Source organism: Anabrus simplex, chromosome 3 (assembly GCF_040414725.1).
Source record: "Anabrus simplex isolate iqAnaSimp1 chromosome 3, ASM4041472v1, whole genome shotgun sequence".
NCBI lineage: Eukaryota > Metazoa > Arthropoda > Insecta > Orthoptera > Tettigoniidae > Anabrus > Anabrus simplex.
This window is the reverse complement of record NC_090267.1, coordinates 264,608,167-264,619,823: the sequence shown is the minus strand read 5'-3', so window position 1 is coordinate 264,619,823 and position 11,657 is coordinate 264,608,167. Positions and strand designations below refer to the sequence as shown.

Here is an 11,657-nt window from a genome sequence, read left to right as displayed (position 1 = left end):
GCTGAATTAGGCTTATTAATAAAATGTTTCGCGTATTTGCAGATGCCCAGAAAATGTTGTGTTGCCATGTATCGTAACAACTATAGCATTAAAAAAAAGCTTTTGTTACCCCGTTTAGTTTTCATTCAGACGAGGAATTAAAACAAAAACGGATTTGTCATTTTAAAAGGGATAATGAACGTGGGAAGGATTCAGTCGTATGCATAAAACCTGTCACACACGAAACTTTTTCAACAGGGGATACAATTTGTGATGGTAATGCCAACGTAACTATACTACCACCTAAACATAATGAGCTTCTCCCTGATGCATGTCCAATTATTTTCCCAAATTTTCCAAAATATTTGATATCGAAAAGTGTTAAAAGAAAAGATCCTGAAGGTAGAAGCCTGGAAATGTAGAGTAGGGTAAACAGGAAGAAGGATAATATGCCGTATGTAACCCATTTACTCAAAATTCACCGATATATGAATGTCACTGTATATATTAAGTTATCAGGTGTTGGTAAAAGAAAGGAAATGTTCAGCAGATGGTAAAATATCAAAGTGGTCTCTACTAAATGCATATTTATTAAATTATATAGGAATCACTTCTTGTAGTCTTAGTGTTAAATGTGTACAAATAAATCTATTAAAATGCTTCACAATCTCATAGAGTATCGTGGGGTAAGCATTGAAAGTACACTCTTTGTCTTGCCTCACATTTTTAATAGAATAATTCGAACTTTGCACTAGGGCTGGGCTGAGTGGCTCAGACCGTTGAGGCGCTGGCCTTCTGACCCCAACTTGGCAGGTTCGATACTGGCTCACTCCGGTAGTATTTGAAGGTGCTCAAATACGTCAGCCTGCTGTCGGTAGATTTACTGGCACGTAAAAGAAACATTGAGGGACTAAATTCCGAAACCTCGGCGTCTCAAAAAACCGTTAAAGTAGTTAGTGGTACGAAAAGCAAATATTATTATTATTATTATTATTATTATTATTATTATTATTATTATTATTATTATTATTATTATTATTATTATTATTATTATTTGCAATAAAAGGAAGAAGAATTAGGCCCTAGTCAAAAAGTTTCGTTTGGAACTGTGAAAGCAAATTATTTACGGCCAAGAAAGTTTCAAAGTGATAACTTAGAAAGAAGGTTTAGTCAGTACCTGTACTTATAGCTTAATGGTTCTAACTACAATGTTACTGCACTTCAGTCCTAGAAAGTGAGATGAAAATTAGGATTAAGGGTGTTCTAGGCTTGAGGTGGTGGTGGTGATGGTATGGAAAAATCAGGTTTGGCTGTAGCCAATTAGAAACGTCTGATTCCATCAAGACAGATGTTATTGAGCTCAATATGGAAGTAATAAACAAGTTAGACTTACTTTTATCATGTGAATTTTTTGGTTTGCATTTTGAGATGTCAGAGGTAATATGCTGTACATTTCTGGATATACACTAAGGACAATATCCAGAAGGATAAGCTGTGACACTTGTTTAGGTCTCCTACAGAGTAATAAAACAGGTGATCCCTATTTTGAAGAACTTCAGAGAGGTGGGTTAGTGGTGCCATCACATTGTGTTGTGTGTGTTTGCAGAACAGTGGTATACGAAGACTACTGGATTGTGAAAATTATAAAGAATTTCTATTCTCCCCATCCTGAGCTCCTTTAGGAAGAGATGACAATCAACAGTTCTGGTTTGAACGCCGTCATCGTTGGCGTGACAGTAATGGTGCGATAGATTGTTTATTGTGTACATTTTCCAATGTCGTTTTAAATAAGTGCTGAAAGCAGATGAAGAACACGAGTTATGCCAGCAGTGAGGATAAAAACACTACACGGAGGAAGCTGTCAACGCTCCACAATAATTGAGCTTGTGAGTACTGTTCTTAAAGTGTTTTGTTTTTATTCATGTAAAATGTGTATTTCTAACTTCAGTGAATGCATCTACTGATGTGCGTGTTTCTTAGTACTATTTTACGAAGAGTATGCATTTATCACATCGTTTTGGTCTAAATGTAGTGAATATGGGTGAAGTCATTCAAAATCGGATACGCCCCCTTTTCTGTCGTCCTCCGCTTGACAGATAGATACAGCGTTACCAAGCGTACCTTCCGGCTTTAACTGTAGATGGCTCTGGTCTATACTGTCCTCTCCCTCGTCTTATATACCCGGGCTTGACCCTGAGCATACGCGTCATTGAAATTACTTCATATATTGACGTTGCGATATCTCCTTAAATAAAATTGTTATTACGATGAAATTTGGACATGCGCTATCTGTTATTATAAGCTACACGGTCCCATTGTCCGTTAGTCGATATCTCATCTGGAGGCGGAGGTATAAAAAAGCTTCCAGATGGTTCTCTCTGACGTGTAGGTCACTCGCTTCATGACGTCGTAGTCATGTCTAGCCGGAAGCGTTGCATCATAGCCCACAATGCGCACAATTTGAAAGGATTAAACAGACCACGCGGTCACCAGTTCGATCACGGGTGATTCCTTTTTCAATATATATAATAAGAGTTTTGTCTGTACATTGCTCAGAGTTTATAAAGAATGGTATTTCTGCATCGATCGTGTCCACAGTAGCAAGGAAATGCACTTTTTAATTTTCCGTAATTTCTGTCTGTCTGTATGTACGTGTATCGCGAGGAAACGGCTGAAGAGAATTTAATGAAAATCGGTATGTAAATTCGCGGAATAGGTCGCTACAATCTAGGCTATAAATGATTTTATTTGTGCTGAGTGAATTGGTAGTGTAGGGAAAGGGCTCGAATTTAACTCTCAATTATTTACGTTCTTCGAGACCCTATCGATAAATACTACATAACTAAACTTATAAAGTATTAATTTCCGATCATTTACGTCTAACACATTTTTACCGTGCCGGCTATGGTAACAGATATATTCATGAGCTCGGATTTTTGTTGCTAAGTCCACATCAGCGCCGAGTTAGGAGAAAATGAGTAAGCGGAATTTAATGAAAATTGGTATGTATAGTCAGGGAATAAGGAACTACAATCTACGCTAAAAATAATTTTATAAGATGCCCTAATATCACAGAATCGGAAGAAAGATAAAAATGAAGGCCTACAATATAGGAAGTTCATAAAATTGATCAACAATAACATTACATGGACCATTGTTTGTTGTGATGTGCTTTGTGTCTTCTGCTGCCACTCATCTCCGAGAGATGGGATTATTGCTGCGTACTGAGTATAGCAGCCTGCCTGAGTATTGGGGGAAAGTAGCTGGGGAGTTAGATCTCTCTCTTCTTTAGCATACCATTCCTCTTGTTCAAATTTTTTCGGGTACTACTGGTACGTAACACACTGGTTTATCATAGCATTCCAGCTTGTCAATCCCTACTCTGAAACACTGATTGAAATGAGCGGTGTGTATATTTAACGGAATAATGGCAAAGGAGTGTTTGCGGCTGTCTGCGGGCTGTTCATTCCAGTACTGGAACTTTGAACTGTTGGATCGCCACCGTAGTACCGTTCGTTAAAAGTGAGAAAATGTGCGGTTTTTCATTTGATCGAGTATTTTATACGATAACATTGCTTTTAATCGCTACATTTCTACTGGCGTCATTGTAATGAGTAAGGACCACGAAGACAGTCTTTCTGAGAATTCCATAGCGAAGCACGGGTATATCAGCTAGTTTATGGAGAAAGTACGATCGAATCCGCCTCTGTGGTGTAGTGGTTAGTGTAATTAGGTGCCACCCCCGGAGGACTGGGTTCGATTCCCGGCTCTGCCATGAAATTTTAAAAGTGACACGAGGGCTAGAACGGGTCCACTCAACATCGGCAGGTCAACTGAGTAGAGGGGGTTCGATTCCCACCTCAGCCAACCTTGAAGTGGTTTTCCGTTGTTTCCCACTTCTCCTCCAGGCAAATGCCGGGATGTTACCTCACTTAGGGCCACGGCCGCTTCCTTTCCTCTCCCTTGCCTATCCCTTGCACTCTTCCCATCCCCCAACAAGACACCTGTTCAGCATAGCAAGTGCGGCCGCCTGGGTGATGAACTTGTCCTCCTGCCTGGTTGTATCCCCGACCGAAAGTCTCATGCTCCTGGACACTACCCTTGAGGCGGTCCGAGGTAAAACCCAACTCTGGAGGGTAAATTGATTAAGAACGAAAGAAGTACGTTCGAATTAAAATGTATGCTATGTGATCCGTAATGGAAAATAAATTAAATGAACACTGTAAAGTGGTCAACATTTCGAACACTTGTTACTCTGAATATCCAGGGTAGCCTGCTTCCTATCTACAGACCATCACGTCGTAGTCCAACCTGGTTACGTAACATCGGATAAAAACATTCACTCTTTGGAACAGGATGATGTGCGGCCATATTACAGTCACTGTAAACGGCGTTAATTTTTTTAAAGTGCACCAGCCTGTGATTTGAACCTACTACCAGACAGCTTGGCTTGTGCAACAGCAGTGATGAGTGGTTTAGCCACGTTAGCTACCGCGAGCCTCGATGCGTTCCTCGCACGTTGTAGTTATTGTATACACTTCCGATACAAACGTAAGATCGTGTTATTCGCAGCTGTGATCGTTTTCTACGTTCATTACAGTTCAGTAATAGAAATAACACTCCCGCTAATGATTTCTACCATATTCGCGAGCATTATATAAATGGCATGGTTGTACCAAGGCCGTTAAGGAGCAGGTACGAACGTTTTTCGGATGACTATGATCCACGCGATAGTTGGGGTACCTACCTCCGAAAATAAATAAGGTGCTGGTGAACCACCCGGTATATAAATGATATGAGAAAAGCTGAGTCCTGGCATTGCTTCTACTTACTTGTGCCAGGCTCCTCATTTTCATCAATCCTAATCGACCTCCCTTGGTCAACTCTTGTTCCTCTCCGACTCCGACGTTATTAGATGCCTAGGGAGCCTTTCATTTCCATGCCCTTCGTGGCCCTTGTCTTTCTTTTGCCGATACCTTTATTTTTCGAAGTGTCGGATCCCTTCCATTTTTTCCCCTCTGATTGCCTAGTTGTACTTCCTCTCAAAACAATAATCACCACCACCACCACTCGCCGTTAGATAGCTCCTCAGTTGCTCTAACGTAGGTTGGGTGGACCTGAATCAGCTCTCAGATCCAGGTGGAAATCATAGACCTGGTGGGGATTCAAAGCCGGGATCTTCGAGTAAGCGGCAGGCTTGCTCCACCTAGACCGCGCTCCTCTAATTTTCACCGGTTTGATATGTGACCTTTGTCTTTTTCCGCCATTACCGATTATTTTCTGCATACCCCTGAACACCCCAGCGCGTACACGTATCATCTGTCGGCAAGCACTAATCTTTAAAAATACACGCCTAAGTACGCATCGCTGATGATCACGGTATCATTCGCAGCACGTAGAGTGCTGTTAAGGTTGATTCATATCTGCTCCTGTAGTGTTTGTGTTACTGTTTTTACAATAGTCTCCATGGAAATAGGTTTTCACATTCACGAGCCGTAGAGATTAGTGGCTCTGATTTACTTGATAAGATATCTACCTGAAGAGCTCTTAAAGCGAACGAATTAGGAGGCTATCACAGAAGAGAAGTCTCCAGCTACCAGCCAGCACCAGACATGGTACGTACCAAGGCTGAAAAGAATGTAACGAACACCTTGCTTCTAGAAAATCTTGAGCTCGTTGTGTAGCGCAGTCTCTTAGGTACTCATTTGAGTCGTTCAAGGTTCCGGGTTCGAACTCTGACATCTTCAATCGCCAGTTGTTGAATACGTAGTAAGAGATTATTCAATTTTTGTGGCACGTTCATCTACTCACACCTAATTCTCTCCCCACCGGTATAAATATTGTCAACTAATGAAATTTGTCGCGCTGAATGGCTCAGACCATAGGAACGCTGGCTTTCTGAGGCCAAGTTGGCGGGTTCGATCCCGGCTCAGTCCGGCGGTACTTGAAGGTACTCATATATACCGTATTATGTCCCAGTGTTAGCAGATTTACCAGCATGTAAAAGAACTCCCGCGAAACGAAATTTCTGCCTCTGGGCGTCTCCGAAAAAAGTAAAAGTAGTTATTGGGTCAATAATCAAAATCATGTCGATGTTTCTGCAGAAGCGCACAGTGGCGCCGACTTTTGGTGGGGGGGGGGGCAGTGCGTTTTCTGCCCCAGCCCCTCTCCCCAAAAGAGATCTTAGGGGACTGAGTGCCATTTTGTAACACACCCCCCCCCCCCAAAGAAAAACGTGGAGTTTGTTAGTCTTCGGAGGCTGGCGTTAAATCTGGAGAAGGTGGTAGACTGTTTTATAACAAGAAATGGGATTAGAAAGCGGGCATTCCTTCAAAGAACTATATTTCCCAATGGAGACTCTTCAGGCGGTACACCTAGTAGTAGAGCTTTTCACAATTTGTATCATGAAATGCATAATATGCAGTAATAGGAAATTTATTAAGAAGATGTATTCATGTATCAAGTTCTACGTTTCTGTTTACTGATGAGTTTTATTGAGAACTCCGTACATTAAACTCGTTCAAAAATGTATTTAAGAAACAAGCTCTATTGTTGTACTGTTTTTCTGTTTGTTTGTGAATATTGTTATTATATAGGAATGTTTGCAATAATAGTTGTTCCTCATTTCACATGCTTGTGTTCAATCATGCCCGCCCCCCCAAGAAATACCCGAAGGTGGCGCGCCTAGAAATGTCACTGGTTTATGTGTAACGACTTATCTCTAGTAATAGCGGCTGCCAAACCGAAGCGGTAAACACATGCTTGGTTCATTGAGAACAACGTAGATTCAAAAATTAAGAAACGAGGCTTTGTCTTCTGGAAAGCCTGAAGTTCACCCAACCTATAACAAACATGAGTTAACAATTTCATCCCACTTACAATAGTTTGGGGGGTTACGGAGTGTGTAAGCATTTACCTTGCATTCCTCCAAGCGCCATCTTGGCTTTTACGGTGATGCTTTTGCTTGCCTATCTTTATGGGTTTATAATATACATATGGTTCATGTTTGTGGGTTACTGTAGTCACGTCCTAGTTCGTGAACCATGGGCAACGGCTGAGTGGCCTAGTAAGTGGTCCTGAGAGTCGGGATACCAGTTTGCTATGGAATGGGAGTGGGCATCTCGGACATATTCTGAGTCGTGGCCCTCCTTGTGCTCAGGCGGCTAGAACTATACAATTCACCGGTGGTCCATAACCCGTTAGAGGAGAGATCCTCACTTGGACTATGTGCAAGTAGGGTAGCATCCTGCTTCATGAATTTACCGAGCTCAGAACATTTTAATCAAGCCTCGGACCTATCGGAGTAACGCAGTCCCACTCCCATTTGACAGGCGAGGGACTCCTTAGAAACAACTTGGCGAACAAAATGGAATTCGATGGGGAGCTATCAATATTAATAGGGCTTATGGAAGAAAGAAAGTAGAACTGGCTGAGTCAGCAAAGAGGATGCATTTGGATGTGCTAAGAGTAAGTGATATTCGGGTAAGGGGAGATAACGAGGAAGAGAGAGGAGATTATAAAGTATACTTGACGGGTGTTAGAAAGGGAAGGGCAGAGTCTGGGGTAGGGCTCTTTATCAGGAATACCATTGCACGCAACATAGTTTCTGTTAGGCACGTAAATGAGCGAATGATGTGGGTAGATTTGTCAGTTGGAGGAATTAAGACTAGAATTGTCTCCGTGTATTCACCATGTGAGGGTGCAGATGAGGATGAAGTTGACAAGTTTTATGAAGCATTGAGTGACATCGTGGTCAGGGTCAACAGCAAGGGTAGAATAGTGCTAATGGGCGATTTTTCAATGCGAGAGTTGGGAATAGAACTGAAGAATACGAAAGGGTGATTGGTAAATGTGGGGAAGATATGGAAGCTAATGGGAATGGGAAGCGTTTGCTGGACTTCTGTGCTAGTATGGGTTTAGCTGTTACGAATACATTCTTCAAGCATAAGGCTGTTCACCGCTACACATGGGAGGCTAGGGGTACCAGATCCATAATAGGCTATATCTCAACAGATTTCGAATTCAGGAAATCTGTTAGGAATGTACGAGTTTTCCGGGGATTTTTTGATGATACAGACCACTATCTGATCCGTAGCGAACTAAGTATCTCTAGACCTAGGGTAGAGAAAGTGAAATCTGTCTGCAAACGAATAAGGGTAGAAAATCTCCAGGACGAGGAAATTAGACAGAAGTACATGGATATGATTAGTGAGAAGTTTCAAGCAGTAGATAGTAAGGAGGTTCAGGATATAGAAAGTGGGTGGGTAGCATATAGGGATGTTGTAGTAGAAACAGCAAAGGAATGCCTAGGAACAACTGTGTGTAAAGATGGGAAAAGGCGAACATCTTCGTGGAATGATGAAGTGAGAGCAGATTGTAAAGGTAAAAAGAAGGCTTATCAGAAATGGCTCCAAACAAGAGTCGAGGCAGACAGGGATTTGTACGTAGATGAAAGAAATAGAGCGAAACAAATGTTGTTGAATCCAAAAAGAAGTCGTGGGAAGATTTTGTTAATAACCTGGAAAGGCTAGGTCAAGCAGCAGGGAAACCTTTCTGGACAGTAATAAAGAATCTTAGGAAGGGAGGGAAAAAGGAAATGAACAGTGTTTTGAGTAATTCAGGTGAACTCATAGTAGGTCCCAGGGAATCACTGGAGAGGTGGAGGAAATATTTTGAACATCTTCTCAATGTAAAAGGAAATCACCCTGGTAGTGTTGCGAACAGCCAAGCTCATGGGGAGGAGGAAAATGATGTTGGTGAAATTATGCTTGAGGAAGTGGAAAGGATGGTAAATAAACTCCATTGTCATAAAGCAGCAGGAATAGATGAAATTAGACCTGAAATGGTGAAGTATAGTGGGAAGGCAGGGATGAAATGGCTTCATAGAGTAGTAAAATTAGCATGGAGTGTTGGTAAGGTACCTTCAGATTGGACAAAAGCAGTAATTGCACCTATCTATAAGCATGGGAACAGGAAGGATTGCAACAACTATCGAGGTATCTCATTGATTAGTATACCAGGCAAAGTATTCACTGGCATCTTGGAAGGGAGGGTGCGATCAGTCGTTGAGAGGAAATTGGATGAAACCCAGTGTGGTTTCAGACCGCAGAGAGGCTGTCAGGATCAGATTTTCAGTATGCGCCAGGTAATTGAAAAATGTTACGAGAGGAATAGGCAGTTGTGTTTATGTTTCGTAGATCTAGAAATAGCATATGACAGGGTACCGAGGGAAAGGATGTTCGCCATACTGGGGGACTATGGAATTAAAGGTAGATTATTAAAAGCAATTAAAGGTATTTATGTTGACAATTGGGCTTCAGTGAGAATTGATTGTAGAATGAGTTCTTGGTTCAGGGTACTTACAGGGCAGGGGCGTATTCTCCTTGAATGCAAGGCATTCATTGCATGCGTTAAGATAACACAAAGAACTGTGTGATGTACGATTTTAGGTTGTTTCAAGTCGAATATTAACGATTTCATCTCTCAGAAGTTCAAAAGGTCCGCGCAACTGTACTGGTTCCGTTGCTTGACTACGTGTGGTGCTGGTGTAGTCTCGTCGTCTACTCCACTCTAGGAAGAAAGAGACAGCGAATGGAGAAGTTAAGGATGTAAGGCATTCAATCTTAAAATTGCATTCGGTGGCAGACGTAGTTCTGAAACCCTCCGAACGATGTCGCTGCAATTGAAACTTGGTCAGAATTTGTCACCCCATACCCGTGCTACCCTCTGCCATCTGTTAGCAACTTGGAGAAAGTCGGCATCTTTACAGCGAACGGAACCCACAGATTACCCCCCAAGCGAGAACCAAACGTGACGAAACTGACCAATGCCACAGGGGTGACTTACCTCCAGTGCTTGAGTTGTGGCTAACTAGTGAGTTAATTCATTGTGTTTTCGGTGTTTTATTATATTTTGCGCACATGTGGTATTAGCGATGGATGAGTCTAAAACGGATATAAATCAGTTTGAAAAGCCATTTACTGGCCGTTCGTTTGATGAAAAGATTCAAATAGTTAAAGCCAGGAGACCTCTACCTTCCCTCGAAAATTTCTTCTTCTTCTTCTTCTTCTTCTTCTTAATCTGCTTACCCCCCAGGGTTGGCTTTTCCCTCGGACTCAGCGAGGGATCCCTCCTCTACCTCCTCAAGGGCAGTGTTGGAGCTTCAGACTCTGGGTCGGGGGATACAACTGGGGAGGATGACAAGTGCCTCGCCTCACCTGCTATGCTGAACAGGGGCCTTGCGGGGATGGGAAGATTAGAAGGGATAGACAAGGAAGATGTAAGGAAGCGGCCGTTTCCTGAAGTTAGGTACCATCCCGGCGTTTGCCTGGAGGAGAAGTGGGAAACCACGGAAAACCACTTCGAGGATGGCTGAGGTGGGAATCGAACCCACCTCTACTCAGTTGACCTCCCGAGGCTGAGTGGACCCCGTTCCAGCCCTCGTACCACTTTTCAAATTTCGTGGCAGAGCCGGGAATCGAACCAGGGCCTCCGGGGGTGGCAGCTAATCACACCAACCACTACACCACAGAGGCGGACCCTCGTAAATTTAAAAACAGAAATCAAGAATTGTGTACGCACGTTCAACCCAGAAACTTACAGTAAAACTGTTTGGCTCGAGTTCACCTACATGTAATTAGGGTGAGTAGAATTGAAATTTACTTAATACATTGTGTTAACTGCATGGTTACTAGTTGCATGCCTCAGTTACTTTTTAGAAACTGCCTCATACCTGCTTTATCAGCCATATGTTAGGCAGTACCATATGGCTGATAAAGCAGGTATGAGGCAGTTTCTAAAAAGTAACTATGACCGGTGGAAAACGGTAAATAAAAATGTAAACAGACTCTGGGATGGGTTTAAAGAAATTGTTGAGGAATGCGAAAACAGGTTTGTACCGTACCTTTAAGGGTGGTAAGGAATGGTAAAGACCCACCTTATTATAATAGAGAAATAAAGAGACTAAGAAGGAGGTGCAGACTGGAAAGAAATAGAGTTAGAAATGGCTGTGGAAGTAAGGTGAAATTGAAGGAACTTACTAGAAAATTGAATCTAGCAAAGAAGGCAGCTAAGGATAACATGATGGCAAGCATAATTGGCAGTCATACAAATTTTAGTGAAAAATGGAAGGGTATGTATAGGTATTTTAAGGCACAAATAGGTTCCAAGAAGGACATTCCAGGAATAATTAATGAACAAGGGGAGTATGTATGTGAGGATCTTCAAAAGGCAGAAGTATTCAGTCAGCAGTGTGTAAAGATTGTTGGTTACAAGGATAATGTCGAGATAGAGGAAGAGACTAAGGCCAAAGAAGTAATAAAATTTACGTATGATAACAATGACATTTACAATAAGATACAAAAGTTGAAAACTAGAAAAGCGGCTGGAATTGATCAGATTTCTGGGGATATACTAAAGACAATGGGTTGGGATATAGTACCATATCTGAAGTACTTATTTGATTATTGTTTGGTTGAAGGAGCTATACCAAATGAATGGAGAGCTGCTATAGTAGCCCCTGTGTATGAAGGAAAGGGTGATAGACATAAAGCTGAAAATTACAGGCCAGTAAGTTTGACATGCATTGTATGTAAGCTTTGGGAAGGCATTCTTTCTGATTATATTAGACATGTTTGTGAAATTAATAACTGGTTCGATAGAAGGCAATTCGGTTTTAG

The 11,657-nt window shown here is 41.9% G+C and overlaps 1 protein-coding gene across 1 annotated transcript in view; it reads left to right on the top strand.

Moving 5' to 3' along the window:
* Positions 1-5,479: 5,479 nt before the first annotated feature.
* The window catches only part of LOC136867209 (carboxylesterase 1F), a 141,039-nt gene continuing 134,861 nt past the window's right edge, over positions 5,480-11,657 (top strand). The window contains exon 1 of the mRNA XM_067144341.2: positions 5,480-5,594. Coding sequence (XP_067000442.2) covers positions 5,592-5,594 — 3 coding nt within the window. The 5' untranslated portion in view covers positions 5,480-5,591. The remainder of the gene's footprint in view (positions 5,595-11,657) is intronic.